The following is a 21,699-nucleotide window of genomic DNA, read 5'->3' on the forward strand; positions in this document are numbered from 1 at the left end:
AGTCACATGGGGTAACCTCCTCGTGGTCGCGATTAGTGCTTCTCGCTCTCATTGGGGCACGTGGTAAGTTGTGCGTGGATCGTGGAGAGTAGCATGTGCCTCCACATGCGGAGTCTCCATGGTGTCATGCACGACGAGCCATGCGATAAGATGCATGGATTGACGGTCTCAGAAGCGGAGGCAACTGAGACTTGTCCTCCATCACCAGTATTGAGGTTAGTAACTGTGCCACCACAAGGACATACTAAGTAGTGGGAATTGGGCATTCCAAATTGGGAGAAAAGGGGATAAAAAAATTAAATAAAAAAAACAGCTGTTTAAAAGTGCGGCCTCTTTATCGTATGGCAGGTAATCGAGTCATAAATTTCCCCAATGTTCAGTGGATCAACATCCTTGCCAGTGCACACGTCAGTTCTCATGTGAACATGCAAATGTGTATGTGTCAAGCACGAAGAAGTGTGAACACGCTTCTCTCATGAACGTACATAGGAAAGCTGGGCAGAAGTAAAGATTTATGGTAATTAAGTACTGAATTTGAATTTGTTGATCATATCACTTCAGTAGACATTGACTAAACCACTCAAGTCATGTGCATTACTTTTATGCTGCCATTATGAACTTTTTGGAGCTATCTTGGAGCCCATTGAAAGTTTTGGACCACATGGACAATTACAGCTGATATAGATACAGAGATATTCTTCAAATAATTTTCTTTAGTGTTACACAGAAGAAAGTCTTATGAGTTTGGGATGGCACGAGGGTGCATCATTTAATTTTTGGCTGAACTATTTCTTGAAGATGGCTGCATCATATTCAAAAATATGCTATTTTAATTTTTTATCTGTTTGAATTGAACTGCACAGTGTGCATATTAACTTGTGGAATTACATAGTTATTCTTTCTGAATGTTATATGTAAGCATGTTTTTAGATGCAGCTCTGGTAGGGTCCCAGATCTGCAAAAGGGCAGTCAAATAACTGATGATCATCTTGCAGGCCCATGATTTTTCTAACTACTGGAACATTGATATTAAATAAATTATGTCATTTTTATGGGTGTTTCTCACGGTCCTTAAAGGTATACACCTCTTTAGTTGCTTTGGAATATGCCAGTAAACCCCCTTAAGAAGAGGAAGAAGACAGTATACACAGTATATGTGATGTCATCATGTTGTTCCAGGGACAGTTCCTTGCTCAAGGGCTCAAATTTGGCAATTTAACTTAATTATTTACAAATTATATTATCTCTCCCAAATTATACCATATTATCAGTATAATAAAAGGCACAATATGCTGTATATGAATTCCAGAATGTCTTAGCATTTGGTACATGGAAACTTCGAAATGCACAATTTTTATGCAGATAATGTCATTTGTAATAATAATAATAATAATTATGTTTTTTTTTTTGTTCTTAAATTATAAAGAAGTGCAAAATAGAAGCATTTTCACTAATGGACCCCACTGTATATTTGATAGAAAACAAACAAACATTTCCACAAAAAAAAAAAAAAAAAAAAAAAATGAGTATGTACATGATAAATATACAAATAACAGTGAAACATTTACAGTGTGTCTAGTAGCTATTATCTTTGCTTTTGATGCAAGTGGTCCCATATTCAGAACCCCTCCAGTTGGCAGTTATTCAGCTTAAACCAAGCAAAATGGCAACTGCATATCACTGGCTGTCAGAAATGGGTGAGCAGTTAGTTGCATGTTTTGTGTTTCATATGGAACAGACAGCGGAACGCGAAGCAATAGAGAAGTGGAACTTGCGCTTGTATTTAGTCATGCTGCTCTAAAGAATGGTGCCTCTTTCGAATTTAGCATCATTGACAAGTGACTAGAGCAAAGCATAATGAACACGAATTGTCAAGAAAGGACAAGAAATGGAATGGAGTGACAAACAAGCTGCCAATTTTTTTTTTTTTTTTTTAATTAGAGGAAAATTAAATGTTATTAAGAATACAAGCCCCGAACCCTAGCCCTAAGCCTAACCATAACATTAACCCTAAAATCTGATTGGATGATAGAAATGTTGTAACAGGAATGATCTAGGAACATGTGCTACTTGGCAACCAATCAGACATCAAGTTGTAACCCACACAGTACCAAAATTGTTTAATAGGCTAAAGTAAACAAGAATATCACCATTTTCAAGGATGAGGGCATGCCATACAACTCCATTTTGGCATCTGCATAATTGGCTAGCCTCTACCAAGTGACAGATCAGTTGGCATCAAAACAGTTTGATTGGACGCAGTCTTTGACATCAACAACAAGATATATGGATGCATTGTTGCCTCCCTTTTACCAGCTGATAAGTCAGTTTATTTTACTATCCTACTAATGCACACTTAGGGTACGTTTACACGACAACGATGTACTAAAAACGGAAAAGTTTTCCTTTGTGTTTTTGAAAAGTTTTGCGTACAGACGACAACATTGTCAAAACGATCCCCGTTCACACGGATCCGCGAAAACAACTAAAAACGCTGTATTATGCATGCCAGGCCAGTAGTTGCCGATGTCACTTTGTAAAGAAACACTATGTGCCTGTGCACATAAGCATTCTTCCACAGAGCGGTGAATACAAACAATGAAGATGGTGATCGCTGGTCGTTGTAGTGCTGCAGTAAATGTACACTTTGCTGGAGAAGCGTCAATAAACTCAAAATCTTGAGCAGCACATACACAGTCCTGTAGTCCGCCATTGTAGTTTTGAATGTCTTGCGCATGCCTATAGATTGAACACGTAATACGCGTGCGCATGACGTCATCGTTTTCACAAATTCGTGTTTTTGTATGTTTACACGGAGACGATAACGGCATCATTTTCAAAAACGTGCATTTTTCAAATGTTTGCGTTTTCAGGCCCCAAAACGCCGTTGCCGGGTAAACGACCAGCCAAAATGCATAAAAAGTTTTCTGTTTATAGTTGAAAACGTTGTTGTGTAAACGGCCCCTTATATGATTAGTTGCATTTATTACTTTCATTTGGCATTGTTTTTCCCCTGCTGTCTGTGACTCTATCAAGACTGCGACCCACCAGTTGACAACCTCTGCTCAGTGATGCAGTTTATTTTGAATATATTCTAAGCAAAATATCAAGGACCTTACAATTCCTGACTCACTGTTAAAAACTTTTTGGCCAATGATCAAAATATTTAACACATGGCAATTGTTAATAGGTAAACTGGAGAATTTAAAACACTTTTGGTCAACAGTTGTGTTTAGCAGAACCAATATCACAGGCTTGGGGTAAATCATGGGAAATCACATGAGACACACAGTATATCTCCTTACATTTAGCAGGCAGTCTTAAACAGGGCGACTAAAAAAAACGTACATACTGTAAGAGTCAGACTGATGTGGTCAACAAATGACTTGCATAAAAATACAAATACAAATTTCTGTCTTTTCATGTGCAATGTCAGAGTCTCATGTAGTCAAATGGTCTCATGGACCATACATAAAGTAATGCCGACAGAGATTAGTCCATGTCTGTAATTGGGAGGGATTCTGCTGTTTCCACATTTAGTAGAAGTCAGTTTCAGAGTTGCTTTGAAAAAAATAGACTGGTGATACCACCACCAGTCATCATCTCCAAATCTTTCACTCGAAAATAGGTTGTTAATTAAAAACAAGGGAATATATGTTGACAAAAATGGCAAAAATCTAGTATAAAATATGAATTGCAGAGTATGTGTAATTAAAGTGTTGAGTGATCACTCCACTGTTTTTTTTTTTCTTTCAAATCACAAATGTCTGGGCACAGAATTTATTAAATGAAAAAATAAAATTACTTGGAGAAAATGTTTATGATTTTTTTTTAAATCACTAACAATAACATGTTATGCTCATGTTGTCCTGGTATCGAAGCATTCATGTAGCAAGAGAAATAACTCTGACTTGCATAAAACCCACTCCTCGCTTCAGGCAAAATCTTGCAATTCTGCTTCCCACTATGCTTCCTCTACACACTGCTCACATACTATGATTCATTGTACAATTGATGTACAATCACTCGTAGACCAGTTCTTATTTATGCCACTAATTTTGTGTACTCTCATTTCACTGAGTCCTTTCTAGTTTCCTCAAAGCTTAAAGACAGACAGACTGTTCCTCTTCCAAAGCTTACCCTTGGTTTCTGACTTTGCCTACATGCAGAGGGTGACTCTGTTTCATTCCCATTGGTCTTACGGCTGATTGACGAGGAGGGCGAGGAGGCAGAGGACCCACCCACACTACTTGACCTCTTCCTGGAGGCTGAGCTGTGTCGTAGCGTTGCTTTCGCTGCTGCTTTGAAAGCATGAGCTGCTGTGCTACAGCGTACCTCCTCTATTGTGTTCCTGGATGGTTTGAAAAGAATGATGTACACCTTGTTGAAAAATATACAGGCCAGCAAACTGAAGCTGGAGGTGAGAATGGCAATGACCTCAACCGCGGAGACAAATTTGCCATACGTGCTAAAGTATGCAGGGATGAAAGAGATCCAGACAATAAAGAAGATAAGCATGCTAAATGTGATGAACTTGGCCTCTGTAAAGTTTTCTGGAAGCTTCCGAGACTTGAACGCAAAGAAGAAACAAATGGCAGCCAGCAGGCACGTGTAGCCAATGAGAAAGCCCAATGCCATCATTGAACCCTCATTACAGGTGATAAAGATGATCTCATCAATGTCATAGTTCCTGTAACTCCCTGGTGGTGCATTGTACAACCAAACCACACAGATCATCACCTGCACAAATGTGAACAGGAACACTAATAAGAACTGCAGGTTCAGTCCCCACCATTTACTATGGAGACTGGTTGGGATTTTGGCTTCAAACACCAGCAAGACCCGATTGGTTTTAACTAGAATGCAAGAGATGCATAACACAAAGCTGATTCCAAAAGCTGGTTGGCGTACGCAGCACGTCCAATCCTGTGGTTCGCCGATGAATATAAGGGAGCTGGAGAAACAACAGATGAGCGAGAAAAGCAAAAGGTATGACAGCTCTCGGTTTGAGGCTTTCACAATTGGAGTGTCACGGAATTGCACAAAAACACCCAACACAAAAGCTGTTAACAGGATCCCAAGAACTGCAAACAAGGCCAACGCAATCCCAAAAGGTTCGGTCCAAGACAGAAACTCAATTTCCTTAAGAAAGCAGGAAGTGTGATTGCCAGTAGACCAGGAATTATTAGGACACTTAGAGCAAACACTGGCATCTGTGGAGAAAATATTTTTTGTTATTTTGACAGCATTCAACATTCAATTTGTTATAGACAAAAAATGCAGTTACATTAAAACACTGAAGTTGAAATCAAGCAGGCCATATACACACTGCAGTTAAATATGGATTTCACACCACCTCTGAGTGCTTAATCCCATTCTCTACACAAACAGTCTGGTTTTTAACAGGAAGGATGAGCACTTTCTACAGCCAAATTCATTCCCAAAAAATGATGTAGTAACAGCAAAATTTTCATTAAATCCATGTAGTGTAAACACACAGAAGTAGTAGTTGTTAATGCAGAAATTCCACTCTCCCATGTACAGAACATGCACAGCTAGTCCTTGCAGTGCTAGAAAACCACAGGAAAAGACGGCCCTACCTAATAAGAGACATAAGTAGCTTAATACGGTCTCATGACCACCAGAGGGATCCCCTACCACATGTTCAGTGTAGCCAAATTAATATTTGCCCTAATTGTAAATAGCACTGGCCACACAGCCATAGAGACATAAGTATATACATTTTATGTTTGTTTATCTAAGAACTGATGTTTCGATATTAGTACAACTTTCAGAGTCTTATGGAGTTTTATGGGCTCATGGAGTCTCATTGTTGACTTTCAGTGCACTTTCAGTTTGAGTCCGCCTTTTGCCAATTTCACTCTTCTCCCCATATCCATCCCACCGCTCCTAAACTATGGAATAGTCTCCCTAACACTGTTCGAGATGCAGACACATTCACTCAGTTTAAGTCTAGACTAAAGACTCATCTATTTAGCCAGGCATACACCTAATTTATCCTTCAACTCACAATTAGGCTGCTTTAGTCAGGTCTGCCGGAACCAGAAACCAGAAACATTGATCATGATCTATAACTCTGCAATAAATTGAATGGCATCTATGCTAATATTATTCTATTTGTTTCCCTGTCTCAACCTCGGGACTCCTATCCTGAGGTCACCAGAACCGGCTGGATCCAGCTCCATTCCTCCTTTGTGTTGGACTCCACTGCTACGTGTCTCTGAGTTTTGATGATTAATAGCAGCCGGTGCCAGCCAAACATCACTTCAGTCTATAACGATGGACTTCAGAGGATGAACTGATGCCAACTCCAACCATAAGACATGGGATACTTCATATGCCATTGCCTGAACCTTGGATTTAGGATAGACCTCACCAAAATTACTGGCCGGTTGAACTGTGATGCACCTAACTGATCTCTGCCTGCATCACCTCGGTCTAATGATGGACTACACTCTTGAAATGGAATATATAGACTATCAATTAATTGCCAACAAAACCCTTCATCAGCCAACTAACAAGGACAATTGCATCTATGTGAACTTCTGCAGTTAATCCAGGATGGACTTCAAAGACATTAGTCATTAATCTTACAGTTCATACAAAATCTTTGTTTTAACACTGACCCTTTACACTTAGTTTAATAATTAAACAATGACTTGCACTATACATAAGTAATATTGCCATTATATTCATGATGATTTCTCCCAAGGTTATTTTTCTCCATTAACCAATATCTTATGGAGTTTTGTGTTCCTTGCAACAGTCGCCTTCAGCTTGCTCACTGGGATTATAAATACAATTATTATTTAATTACTTACTTTTAAACTCAATTCACAATCGTATTTTAACAAACTACACAATGATGACTCTAAGACATTATAGATATCACAGTTTAATTTTCTGTTAATGCATGATCTTCTGTAAAGCTGCTTTGAAACGATGTGTGTTGTGAAAGGCACTATACAAATAAAAATGACTTGACATTTGAGCGAAGACAGACAGTGGTTTGTGGCCACTGTCTGTTGTGGCTTTCTCTACAGCTCGGCATCTCACAGGGTGGCAGAGAGTGAGGGTCATGATCCATGGGAAAGAGAATGGTATCTCTTGAGCTATGCCCTGTATTTAAAGGCAGGAGTGACGAGGCACCATTATGGGACAAATCAAGTGTATTACGTCCTGCTACATATAACATTGTAATTTACTACTGTAACCTTGTTTCCCTGATAGAAGGGAATGACACACTGTCAATAGCTGACACTATGGGAACTTCCCCAAGAATAACGATCTACACAGAATCTTCCCCCAGGAGTAGCCTGTAAAGAATCACGCCAAACTGTTGGCAGCTGGTGCTAGACGCTCTGGACCTTATGTGCACCATTTCAGCAGGATTCCTGTTCAAGTTATAGAACATGGCAAAGGTGTTAAGGAAGATGACAGACGCTCTCCAAAGACAGGAAGCCATGCTCCTGGTTGAATTAGCCTTAACACCAACCGGACATGATTTTCTTTGCGAGTTAGAGGCAAGCGCCATGGCATAAACGACCCACTGGGAAAGTCTATTCTCGGAGCTGGCCAAACCTTTTGCGCAGCCTACGAAGCAGACAAAGAGCTGATCAGACAGTCTGAATTGACTCGTGTGGACAATATACAAGTGAAATTCCCTCACTGGACAAAGTATGTGCAGTCTCTTAGCCTTGTCCAACTCAAACAGATGAGGAAAGAAAACCTGAAGGGTGACAAACTGCATCCTTAAGGGAGTGACCAAAACTTTGAGTACATAACCTTCTCTAGCCTTAAGGTCAACCTTAGACAAGCCCAGTCTGAACTCAAACAAGAATCTTTGACCAACAGGTCCTGAAGGTCCCCTACACGTTTCACAGAGGCCAATGCGACACAGACCTCAGTGAAAGTATACATAAGCTTGCTGAATCTAATGGCTCAAACAGGGGACCCGTAAGCGCTAGCAACACCAACGCTAAGTCCCACACTGGGACAGTAGCATGGCGAGAGGGCCTTAGCCATCTAGCTCTTCACAAAAATCTACTGACCAAGATGAGTCTGCTTATCCACAACCCACCTACTGGGTCATGACCAGCTGCAAAGGCAGCGACACAGACTTTGAGCATGGAGGGAGTTAGTCCTGCATCCAAACGCTTTTGCATGAAGTGAAGCACAGCATCCACGGATCAACCAGGTCCTCGCCCTGGGAAGAACACCAGACCAAAAAGAGACACCATTTCGGAATGAAAAGCCACCTCGATGAGGGTGCCCTAGACTGAAATATGGTGTTGAACACTGACTTAAACAACCCTTTAGTGTCTAGCGAGCCCTGCTTAAGGGCCAGACATGGAGTCTCCACAGCTTCTGCTAAGGATGCCAGATTGTGTCTTGAGATTGCAAGAACAAGGAATCCACAAAGGAAAAAGACAAAAGTATCCTCCAGTGAGGAGCATCCAGCAGCTCAACCAGCTCCAGAAACAAAGGGCAGTTTGGCCACTACGTCGTAACCAGCAGCAGGGTTTCCTGTCCTACCAAATCTTGGACAGTACTTGGTGTAGCAAGCAAACAGGAGGGAACGCATACTTGAGTTTCACCAGCCATTTGTGAACTAGGGCTTCCATGCCTACTTAGCCTACAGTGGAGCCTACTTCAGTGAGTACCAGAGGCCCAATGCGCTGACTCCAGGGAGGCAAACAGGTCTACCTCGGCTTACCCAAATACCTCCCAAATCCTCTGAATTTTCTGGGGAGGAAGTCTCCATTCCCCTGAGCGATTATGTTGCCACATGCAATGAGACACCCTAGAGTTGACCCAGCACTGGAGAGGCCTTATGTGCAAGAATTTAAGAGGGGTTACAGCAGCTGCCGTAGCCTTCAACTCCAACATCCACTGAAACACTTGCAGTGGTAAAACAACACCCAGCTTTAACCTCATCAAGCACTTCAGGAAAGACTGAATGTGGGAGCCAGACAGGTGAGCTGTCATAGTTACCAAATCAAGTTCCATTCTTAAGAAGGAAACCTGTCGACTGATCACTATAGTTCTCAGAGACCCAAATGCTCCAAGTGCGTGAGAAACAGATCCCTGCGCTCGTATGCCAACTCCTCCAACTGCACTCACAACAGCCAATCTTCAAGGTAGTTAGGATGTGTATGCCACTCAGCCTCAGTGGGGTGAGCGCCACTTCAATGCACTTGGTAAAACTGAATTGCTGTACCCTTGAAGGAAAATCTCAGGAATGGTCTGTGACAAGTGGGCCATTTGTACATGAAAGTACGCATCTTTCAGGTCCACCAATTCAAACCAGTCAAACAGATGGATGTGAGACAAAATCTGTCTCTGAGTAACTACAGTATCTTCAACGGAGGCTTCCTTGGTGTCTGACTCAAGTGTCTCAAGTCCAGAATGGGCTGCAGCCTTCCTTCTTTTTTGGAAACAAGAAAATAAGGACAATAAAAGCATCTTCTCGTGTCATTGCCAGCACGCTCTCTATAGCATTCTTCTGGAAGAGAGACTGTACCTCTTGCCGCAATATGATGCTTCAAGTACCAACTGAACTGAACTGAAGGACATAGCCAGAGACGACTATGTTCAGTCAGTCTCCATTCAGTTCAAGCATCCACATAGCAAGCTAGTGGGCAAATGGGCTAATCTACGATTGCCGATGTCAGCATGCCACTCAACCTCAGGGGGTGGTTTTCTGGCACGCCGGCAACACCAAGACAAACATTCTATGCGTACCTGATCCCGGATGATGATGGTGTGGAGAGCTAGAGGATGGTTTCAAGGACTTGGAGGTGTGAAATCGACCACTCCATAGGGCTTAGTCCCTGTTTTAAGGGTCCACAGACCACCAGGAAGGATTAGCTTGCCCAGAGGAAGTATTTTTGCTGGGTCGAGGGTCCTGAACAACAATCATCTTCATGGCCATTGTGGTCTGACTGGTGGCTCAGTCTCCACCTTTCCGGGTAGAACTGACACATTTAAGACACTCTCCTTCACGGGACGCTGTCCCGAGGAGGACCGCATGCATACCTGTTGAGCTAGTGCCAGCCCACCTCAGCAGGATGTAGTTATAGGCAGCCGACTGCTTCTTAGCCAATTGTAACTTCTCAGTAATGACACTCATGGAGTCACAGAATACTCCCTGCTGTGACATGGGTGTCAAGCAGGAAGCCCATAGACCTGCTGATAGCCTGGGCAGTGATCTTGGTGGCCCGGAGCAACAAATCTGTGGTGCGACGCAGTTCTTTAAAGGACTTGGGGTCCAGACAACATTTGTCCATATCATTGCATAAGTCAGTTTGGTAGGTCTGCAGAACTGCCATGGTGTGCAGAGACAAACCAGCCTTGCCTGCCGAAGCTTAGGCCATATCCACCATGGAGGATGTGAGCCTAAATGCCTTAGATGGCAGCAAAGGCTTGGATTTCCACACCAGTCCAGCAGACGAGGGGCACAAGTGGGCCCCCACAGCCTCTTCAACTGTGGGAATCTCCAAGCAGCCTCTCTGAGTGGTGCAATCAAGCAAAGTGAATCCGGCTGCACTGAGGACTTGCACTCTCGCTGTGAAGGGAGAGCTGCAAGTCTTAACGAGCTGATCGTGCAGCTCTGTGAAGAATGGCACCGGGTCAACTTGTGCCAACTCGGTAAAAATTGCTCAGCAAGTTGTGTGCTTGGGCACATCAGGGAAGGGGGCTGTCCTCTAACGGCTTTCAGCCTTTCGGCTGTAATCACCTGTGAACATCACATCTGAGCGTGACAACATGCAACGCCATCATGAAAAAGACTCGAACACAGAGGCTCTATTAGGTTCCTTCCACTAGAAAGATGCACACATAGTACAATTGCAATCACAATACACTGTAGTGCAAGGGATACAAACGCTGATCGTCGGCGCACAACAGGGAGAAAAAATCCACTTGCTGTTTAGATGTGCAGAAAGAACGATGAAGCGATGAGTCAGACTTGCAGAGCATGAGATGTAATAGTGACCCTGAAGTAGAAGAATTCTGGAGAAATTTTATTTTTATTCTGAAGTAGTTATACTGTACCTGTGTTAATAAACTACATTTGATAGTTTTGAATTTTTTAGCTATATCCTTTTGAATAAATTGACTTGTTTATCTACATTCTTAGTTATTGATGTTGGGTTTGGTTAGCTGTAACTGTAGGTCGGGGTTACCATTTTGAAAGTCTGCTTAAGGCCCCTATAATGCTAGGACCAGCCCAGCTTGACTTGCAAATTTTGATACTGACTCTCTTCACTGTAGTTGCTCCCACCAGCCCTGTGATTTAGGGGTAATCCATACATTATGACCCAGAGAGAAAATGCTGTTTAAGAGCAGAAGCTTAACAAAATGGAGAAGTGTATGAATAAATAAACATGCACAAATAATGTCAAATAATATATTACCATTTTGATAAATAAATAGTGTATACAGGTGCATCTCAATAAATTAGAATGTCGTGGAAAAGTTCATTTATTTCAGTAATTCAACTCAAATTGTGAAACTCGTGTATTAAATAAATTCAGTGCACACAGACTGAAGTAGTTTAAGTCTTTGGTTCTTTTAATTGTGATGATTTTGGCTCACATTTAACAAAAACCCACCAATTCACTATCTCAAAAAATTAGAATATGGTGACATGCCAATCAGCTAATCAACTCAAAACACCTGCAAAGGTTTCCTGAGCCTTCAAAATGGTCTCTCAGTTTGGTTCACTAGGCTACACAATCATGGGGAAGACTGCTGATCTGACAGTTGTCCAGAAGACAATCATTGACACCCTTCACAAGGAGGGTAAGCCACAAACATTCATTGCCAAAGAAGCCGGCTGTTCACAGAGTGCTGTATCCAAGCATGTTAACAGAAAGTTGAGTGGAAGGAAAAAGTGTGGAAGAAAAAGATGCACAACCAACCAAGAGAACTGCAGCCTTATGAGGATTGTCAAGCAAAATCGATTCAAGAATTTGGGTGAACTTCACAAGGAATGGACTGAGGCTGGGGTCAAGGCATCAAGAGCCACCACACACAGACGTGTCAAGGAATTTGGCTACAGTTGTCGTATTCCTCTTGTTAAGCCACTCCTGAACCACAGACAACGTCAGAGGCGTCTTACCTGGGCTAAGGAGAAGAAGAACTGGACTGTTGCCCAGTGGTCCAAAGTCCTCTTTTCAGATGAGAGCAAGTTTTGTATTTCATTTGGAAACCAAGGTCCTAGAGTCTGGAGGAAGGGTGGAGAAGCTCATAGCCCAAGTTGCTTGAAGTCCAGTGTTAAGTTTCCACAGTCTGTGATGATTTGGGGTGCAATGTCATCTGCTGGTGTTGGTCCATTGTGTTTTTTGAAAACCAAAGTCACTGCACCCGTTTACCAAGAAATTTTGGAGCACTTCATGCTTCCTTCTGCTGAAAGATGCTGATTTCATTTTCCAGCAGGATTTGGCACCTGCCCACACTGCCAAAAGCACCAAAAGTTGGTTAAATGACCATGGTGTTGGTGTGCTTGACAGGCCAGCAAACTCACCAGACCTGAATCCCATAGAGAATCTATGGGGTATTGTCAAGAGGAAAATGAGAAACAAGAGACCAAAAAATGCAGATGAGCTGAAGGCCACTGTCAAAGAAACCTGGGCTTCCATACCACCTCAGCAGTGCCACAAACTGATCACCTCCATGCCACGCCGAACTGAGGCAGTAATTAAAGCAAAAGGTGCCCCTACCAAGTATTGAGTACATATACAGTAAATGAACATACTTTCCAGAAGGCCAACAATTCACTAAAAATGTTTTTTTTTTAATTGGTCTTATGATGTATTCTAATTTTTTGAGATAGTGAATTGGTGGGTTTTTGTTAAATGTGAGCCAAAATCAACACAATTAAAAGAACCAAAGACTTAAACTACTTCAGTCTGTGTGCATTGAATTTATTTAATACACGAGTTTCACAATTTGAGTTGAATTACTGAAATAAATGAACTTTTCCACGACATTCTAATTTATTGAGATGCACCTGTATGTGATGTATTGGTCCAGATATTAGGTCTAATAGAGAGAGTATTTGCTCAATTTCAAGTCAAAACACTAAAACGTAAACAATAACCTTATGATTAGAAATGTCAATAAAGAAAGGAAAGCCTACAATATTAAAACTACAAACTGTTGCTTCAAGTTCTCCAATAAACATGACATCCCTATATTTACCATTGTCAGCACTGGGATTTTGTAAGTCAGTGGATAAATACATGCATCAATAACTAGCTGTTAACTATGACCTGTTCTAGTGGAAACATTTCACTTTGAGTATGAGGGGTTCTGGGTTCTCATCTGCCCAAATATAACTTTTTATTTTATAAAACCAAGATTGCATCTGTACATTACTGGATGCATTTTATGTGCAGTGATTCATCTGTTTGCATTTTGTTTTATGATTTCACTGGAAAGAAGCGCAAGCTAAGTTAAGTGTGCGTCTGTGTGCACAAGAAAACATTGTCTTTTCACACAACTGATAACAACTGCAACAAGCACATAATTATCATAACATTAAAAATAACAAATTCCAGTGCAGAATTCAATTGCCACTCATCATAACACACAAATGCAACAAAATGCAAACTCCTGATAAAGAACTAGTGATGTTTCGTCTGAATTACTTGCACCAGATGCAAGCTATTTCAAAAAGTGGTGGGGACAATATTGGCCATGGCAAAAATTGATGACACCAATGGCATCCATGTTTCTTGCTAATAGCTGCAAAACACCAAAACAGTCACAGATCAAATAATTTAGACACTGAACATCAATTTAGTTAATTTACTGCCTAATCTAGATCCGGGTGTCACTTTCAAAACTTTGCAGTGTGTATGTGGCCGTAATGAACTAAATTAAACTAGAACTTGATTGATTGACATAGTGGTCTAACCTTTATGATCACTGTACTCCCCATCTGAGCACTCTGTACACTCAAAGCAGCAGGTGGGTTTGCCGTCAATAATACCTTTTCTGGTCCCAGGTTCACACTCCTCACTACAGTTGGAAAATGGTACCTGGCAGAAAAAAAAGAAAAACAAATGTATTGTATCATCTAATGCCACAAGTCTCAAATAATATAGTTATGCTGTCAATGACTGGATAAAGACATAATCCTTTAGATAATCCCTTATTAAATAAATTCTATACTAAATATATGACTCTAATCCAGTTAAGTGCCGAGAAGTTTGGGAAGAGTTTAGTTATGCTGACTCACCTCAGTTAGACGGCCATTCCACAGTATTTTTGCATTGTCTATGGAGAGTTTGGCACCGTTCTTGTTATGTATGCTGTAATAACCAACCTCCTCAAATACAACAGATCCATCCTCAGGTGACCGATGCCAGTTTATGACTGTGTAATTTGCTGAAAGCTCGCTGCCATTATCAAAATGCACTCTCTCCCCAATGCTGTTTATGAAGTTGAGGTGTCTCAGTTGTTTCAGAACCTTTTAGAATTAGACAAAATAAAGATACATTCATGTGTCTAGTATTTTATACATGTGGAAAATGTCCTCTCTCAACCCTACTTAAACCAGACTAAGGTGGTTAGCTGGTCTTCCAACCTAGTTTGACTGTTTTAGAGGGGTTTTGTGCACTTGTCAGCTGGTCAGACTGGGAGACCAGCTAAACCAGCTGAACACTAGCTTGGCTAGGCTGGGAGACCAGCTAGACCAGTATAAACCAGCTAAAACAAGCCAAACCACTGTAGGCTGGTTTAAGAATTTTTTCAGCAGGGAAATTATATAATTTTGGAATCGCGAACAGCAGAGCCGAACCTTATGAAATACTGAAACAGGAAACTCTCATGCAACTTTTATGTCTTCTTTAAAAAACCTCTTACAGATATAATTGTAGTATGGTAAGTAACTTACTTGCCATGCCTCCACTTTCCTAATGTCTGCACAAGATCCATTAGCAAACAGTCCTTTCCCAGGTGTGCAGGTAAGAATGTCCTGAAGTGCCTGCGCTATAGCATAAACAGCCACATACACATTATAAGAAATCCTTAGGTGCGTGTAGTCCAGGTATGGGGTCTCTACACTTGCAATGTCCTCTTCACCTGTGCACAGAGGTCTGAAACTTGTGCTGCTATTCTCACTGTCCTCATTCCTTGGACTATCTTCTAGGTAACAGTTAAAGGTCTCTTCCCAAAATTCCCTCACAAATTCGTTATGGCTGGACTTCTTTGGGTGCACTTGTTGTAGGTATTCTTTAAAGCCAGGTATATGGCCAGCTCTCAGTGCAAAGCCAATAGTTCCACCCATAACATCAAGGTACTCTGGTTTGGCAACCATGCTAGAACTGGCCCAAGCTTCACTTGCCAGCCAGACACGATCTGTGACATTGCGCCTCACCATCTCTTTAATAAGTGGTTCAATATCAGGTCCACTGGCGAACACAGCAATGACCTTGGCGGTTGAGTTTTCAATGCGATCTGCCAGACGGTGAATCTCAGCTTCATCAATGTATTGTGAAATTAAAGCATTGAGATCAATGCAGATGTCCCTATGAAACATTTCGTTCTCAAACTTTTCAATGCCTGGACGGCCATATTCATCGTCAGAGGCAATAGCAATCACCCAGTTCCACTGAAAGTGGTCAATGATGGCAGCCATGGCAATAGCCTGGTACTCATCTGTGGGAATAGTTCTCATGAAGGATTTGTACTGATTCTTGTTGCTCAAAAGGCGACTGGATGAAGCGTAGCTGATCTGAAAGATGGTAGAGGAGAGGGACATTTTTAACAAGACCAACTGTATATTTAAGGGATGCTGTTATTTATTTCTGTGGAACACAAAAGGAGGATATCTGAAGAATCTATTCTGAAGTCCTTTTCCATACAAAAGATATGTTTCCATTCAAGTTACAAAGTCAATTTATGCGAAAAATCGGAATATCGCAAATAAATTGCGAATAAAGCAGTGTTTCCATACCATGTGTTCGTCACTTCCTGGGAAATTGGCACAAAATATAAAGGGGGAAAGCCACTTTTCAAAAGGCTCTTTCGTCCAATGTACTAAATTAGTTGCGTTTAAGAGCACGCAGACCAAATGCTCTCACTAACCTCATGTCTGCATAGGTTTGCCAACTTTTCACCACATGAAAACGTGACACTTGAGCATTTTGAATGCTTCAATATGGGACGGGGGTCCCCCTCAAGTGTTTCGCCATCCGACCAGGGGTCTATGCAGTGATATTTATATTCTCTGAGCAAATTATACAAATCATGTACTCATACGAATTGTTGAGGCAAAGTCATATGTCTTTTTTGATGCGCATCTATATTCCTTTATAAATACTTTAGGAATATATCCGGTAAATGTGTCTCCATCATAGTTTATGTGCATGCCTTTTTATTGAAAAAAAAAAAAAAATTACCTCAAGCAAACGTTTAATGTTTTTTTAAGCACATTTTTGAAATTTTATTCGCATCTTGGTGTTTCCATCCATCACTTTTAATGCAATATCCCAAAATGTACATAAAAATACGTGGATGAAAAACCATAGTACCTATGTCTGTCAAGCTCTAAAAAAGTAAAAAAAAAAAAAAAGAAAACACGGGTTTGAAACGACATGAGGGGTGAGTAAATTTCAGAATTTCCACTTTGGGTGAACCTTTCCTATAGAACAACTCAAAATAATGCAAACTAACCTGAGGAATGTAGAAGAGGCCAACTAGATCAGCCACTGCTGTAGAGACCGCAGATCCAGATGCCCCAATCACTGCAATTGTTGATGGGATGTTTCCTGTGCAGTTACAGAACTCATCCAAGTTGAGTGAATCGATCTTATTCTGTGCAACAAAGCTTAGTGATGCTTCCAGGCCTTTCGAGACAGTGTTGCATGTGTCAAAAATACGATAACCAAGCATGATGTTTGGAAGAAGAGTAGAGCTGTTGTTGATCTCCTCAATAGCAAATGTCATAGCTTGAAGCCAACGGAATCCACGAAAGTTGTATCTGAAAAACAGAAAAATAGAAAAAAGACTTAGAGTTATGTTGTTTTATCTACCATGTAGTCACTGAAGAAGATTCGATAGTCAAGGAAAAACAACATGAAACAGGAACTGTTAAAAAAAGTGCACTAATACACACTTGAATCTGTAACACATAACTGTGTGTCAAACTACTACATATACCTAACATTAACCAAGTACAAAAGCTAGATCTATGCTGAATCTGTGCATTAAAACATGAAATTATCATTGATCTGTGGTGTCAATAGGGTCATTTGTCATGTATTAGTAAAAGTCAGAAACTGTCAAATCTTTTACTTACATAAAAAGTTCTGAACTGCGCTTTTGAAGGGATAAGGGCTGTCACTGGGGTGGTACCTCTCAAGCGGTCTTTTTTGTACCTTAGACAGTTGGAGTCTCCCTCAATGAGAGAAAAGGTACTGTGCAGGTACACCTTTGTTCCCAGAGGAACAAAACATGTATATGTACCTTTAAACGTACATAATACATCCTTGGGGAACAATTATATGAATCCAAAACAAGTTAAAAACTCCAACCAGAGGTACAAAAAATGCCCCCCACCAGTGACAGCCATACTATTTAAGAGAAAGTGTATGGAGGCATGTTGTTGTCATACCTGACACACTCTGTTGACTCTGGTCTTGCTGCAAGATCCTGGTCTTTAGAGGCCACCCCAAAGTGTATTGGGAAAAGCCCCCCCAGCAGTATGTCACCAGTCTTCTGGGCCCTCTGATGTGGGCCATAAGTAGAAATTACCCAGCTGAAACCAAGTAGAACCAAGTATTGCAGGTAAAACCTCAAATGAAACCTCATTGTTTCAACTGGTTTCTAGTGTTGTCTTCATGGAGTAAGGCAGATGTTGGAGTAAGGCAGCAAATATGGGAATTTCCACTCTTGCTCTGTTTCGTCAGTTCCCTCTACAGCCGAAATAAAAATTCAAAATGTAATTGATTCAGTTGACAATGGAATCAACTGACAACATGAAGTGTTGCATAGTGAAGGACTACTGCTGAAGAAGCTGAGGAGTCAACCTACATTGCCGGTCTTATGAGGGTCTATTTGTGGAGCTGTTGATCTTTTTGTTTGTTCCTCCAGTAAACTCCTCTCCTGTTCATTATGTAGTTGTAATGGACTGAAGAAAATACGACCCATTAAAGTATTTTAGAGGAGATATAGATTGAATTTTGATTCACCGCACACTGGTTAAATGCTGATTATTCCTGAAGAGAACATTAAAAATGATACTTAGTTATATGAATGTGAAAGTAAAAACAAAACATTTATTGACTCTGTTAGGAATAGCATACTATACTAACAAAATAATTTCCACTTTCTGTAAGGTTTTTATTTAAAATAGAGCACAACAGTCGAGTTACGGAAGTAAAAATCTCATTGATTTTCTCCATAGGCGAACTGATCTTTAACGATAAAGACACACCTACCCTAAACTCCATGGTTGTTAATCGGTGGTATATGATTCTGTTGAAGCCATCAGTCCATGTTATTTCAACTTCATTTATTTAAAATTGTGTTTAATAGTTGAATTTCTGGTGAAAAACTAAATTATCCATGATCCAGCAGAGAAATAGCCACCAATCAGAGAATCGCAGTTAACAAAGCGCTCCAAATGAGCCCAGTGGCGACCGCCACTCCAATGACACACCGTGACACAATTGAGTCTCCCTAAACTTACAAACTATTCATATATTTGTTTCTAAATATTTTGCAATATTCTTTGAATATACTGATTCTACACAACATAATCAGCAACTTTACAGTAGTTTTTCCATTATTTTAAACTTGATTATGTCATTCACAATGCTTCTTGGGATTGTGTCTGATTATCAAATACTTTTTTGCTTCAAATCAAAGATTGTAATGTTGTAAATCTCTGAGCTGGTTGGTTTGGTGCATGGCTTAGAACTTTTTTATGGAGAATTTCAGGAAAAACACTATGAAAAAAAAAATAATAATGGGAAAAATACTTCCGGATCCAAAATGCCTGAAATATTGTGTGGGCACTGTTGCGCTCTATTACAAGATCTTTTACATTAAATGTGAAACTGCAGCCAAATTGACCACAACAAACAAGCCTAAGTGCTCACATTCATCAAAACAAGTTTTGCAAGTTGTACAGTACTGTGCCAAAGTTTTAGGCACTTATGAAAAATGTTGCATAGTGAAATTATCTTCAAAAATAATGCCATAAATAGTTGTCATTTATCAAACAATCATACAAAATCAATTAAGCACACACACACACACACACAAAAAGCTAAATCAGTATTTGGTGTGACAACCTTTGCCTTCAAAACAGCATCAATTCAACATCAAAAGGTACACTTGGACACTTCTTCTTGGCTGTTGGCAGATAGGATGTTCCAAGCTCCTTGGAGAAATTGCGACAGTTCTTCTATCTATTTAGGCTGTCTCAGCTGCTTCCTTCTCTTCATGTAATCCCAGACTGACTCAATGGTGTTGAGATCCGAGCTCTGTGGGGGCCATACCATCTGTTGTACAACTCCTTGTTCTTCTACTCATAACTATTTGCAAAGGGAATGTTGAAATCTAAAATTTATATTTCCTGCTGATACACTAAAAGCAGAATATATAAAATAACCATTTTAAGACAAATATGTTTTGTAAAAAATATAATCCTCTAAGACATTTGCACAGTACTGTATGCTGTATAACAGTATAGCTGTGCCTTTAACTGTTATAGTTACAATCAGTAACTCTGATGCTCCAGAGATGGGATAATGCAGAGCTGATCACTTTAGATTCAACCAGGCTTCCCTCGATATTGCAACGCAGATCACAAAACTTATGCAACCCATTAGAAAATGTACACAGATTGTTGTACATTTCAGTTCTTTGATGGAATTCAAACATCTCTAAAGGCTAGACAGCCTCGACTTTATAAACAGCACTGATGAGGAAAAGGGGGGAAACAACACTGGCATGTACCAACATAAATTACAAGTCTTTTCAATCTACACATCATCACCCTTACTAAAATGTATCACATTTAATACTGATATACACTAGTATAATGACAGAAATGTTACAGATTCATATTAAATCTATTAGGGCGAATCTATTAGACTTCATTTTTATTACAACTATGGAAGGTGTAGTTAAAGTTTCTAAATGTATTTAGGCTATTAGATTTTTCATAACAATTATCTATAGTTTATTTTTTAGAAAGACTATCTACATTGACCTAATCGTAGTAATGAGGAGCCATCCATGGTTATGTGATAATGGCCTTATTATTAAAAATGTCACTGTTAAACAATGGAAGAACAATGGTAAACTTTCATAAGGACAAGTTTGGTAAAATTTTGAATGAAGGGGTATAAAGTCTGGACTTCTATGAATTATGGACAAATTATTGACAAAGTGATCCTCATGTTCTATTCTACTCCTGTTCTAACTGGTTATGTTTTCAGATATTCCAAGAGATGACTTAAATCATTAGGCCTATGTCCTGCTAAACTCATCCCATTGTCATTCAAATAAAATGTTCACAAATGCATGTAGTTGAAGTCTCCAGTTAACTTTATCACTTTTTTGTGGGGCAGAGGATTTTGGCTGGTGAAAATGATGAGTATGATTTTGGAACACCACTAGTCACAGTGGCCCGTGAGCCAAAAAGATAATGTCAAGATCTGGTAACAATTCATGGTTGTATAAACACTTGTATTTGTCGCAACTGTCCAACTGGCGACCGAATAAGAACACCATCGGTCTAACAGCCCTCAGGTAAATTGAGTTTAAGACCCCTGACCTACGACATTTGCTAAAATGTGCAGTATACAACAGAGTATACACCGTGGAATACTCTCTCAAAATGCAATACACTCAACGTAGTAATTTTCTTGACTTATTATTTGATTGGCTTGCTAATGAAATTGTCTTAAATAAACTAAGTAACCGTTCACTGAAGTAACTGTGTTGGTGGGTATCACTTTTTGTTCATATACCGTAAGTGCCATGGTTTCTCTCAGGTTGAGAGTTAATGAGGGAAATCTGGACTGTTCCACATGACTAACCTTCCCACTGCAGGATCTGTGTGATACTGTTGCCAGTTTACACTCACTTCCCAGGTGCATTCAACTAATTAACTCTGGAAATATGCTCAAGCAGGATTTAGTTATTCCACAGAAAATACTAGTCAAGTCCCTGGAAAAAAAGTAAAGGGTAGATAATATAAGGGAATGGGGTACATGATCTGCACATTCTGAAAACTTCGAATAAATTATGGGGACAAATATAATGTACAAATACTGTAATCTAGGATTTGTACAGTGTCTAAGCATATAATGTAAAATGGTACTTAATAAATATGGGCTTCATTCACAAAAGCAGAACAAATATGTGCATTGCTCATGAAATTGTAAATTGCCATATTCAACTCAATACAAAAAATTTTTAGGAACTACTTATACAGAATGTTTCAAGTTTCATAAATGAGGCCAAGACAAAGTTACCATATAAATGACAAATGTGTTGATCACATTTCATTTTTATGTAATAGATTTTTTAACTTGAATACACATGCATACACAGGTCTGGCAGTGTTTTTTTTTTTGTTGTTTTTTTTGGAAGCTTAAAACTTTGTATATTCTTGCCTCCCAGATATTTAGGATAATTTTCAGTTTAAGA

General features: G+C 40.0%; 1 protein-coding gene across 2 annotated transcripts; it reads right to left on the reverse strand.

Moving 5' to 3' along the window:
* Positions 1-1,505: 1,505 nt before the first annotated feature.
* Positions 1,506-17,876, reverse strand: LOC127437166 (extracellular calcium-sensing receptor-like). 2 transcript variants are annotated; one of them, XM_051691912.1, is made up of 6 exons: positions 17,648-17,876; positions 16,708-17,014; positions 14,927-15,766; positions 14,281-14,500; positions 13,946-14,107; positions 1,506-5,213 (listed from the first exon to the last, which is right to left on the reverse strand). In XM_051691912.1, the coding sequence occupies exons 1-6, from the start codon at positions 17,842-17,844 to the stop codon at positions 4,069-4,071; spliced, it is 2,871 nt and encodes a 956-aa protein (XP_051547872.1). In that variant the 5' UTR covers positions 17,845-17,876; the 3' UTR covers positions 1,506-4,068. The 2 variants fall into 2 exon arrangements, with proteins under 2 accessions (XP_051547872.1, XP_051547881.1); XM_051691921.1 differs by having other exon boundaries at positions 13,946-14,069; positions 14,270-14,500.
* Positions 17,877-21,699: the final 3,823 nt, after the last annotated feature.

This window comes from Myxocyprinus asiaticus, chromosome 4 (assembly GCF_019703515.2).
Source record: "Myxocyprinus asiaticus isolate MX2 ecotype Aquarium Trade chromosome 4, UBuf_Myxa_2, whole genome shotgun sequence".
Taxonomy (NCBI): Eukaryota; Metazoa; Chordata; class Actinopteri; order Cypriniformes; family Catostomidae; genus Myxocyprinus; species Myxocyprinus asiaticus.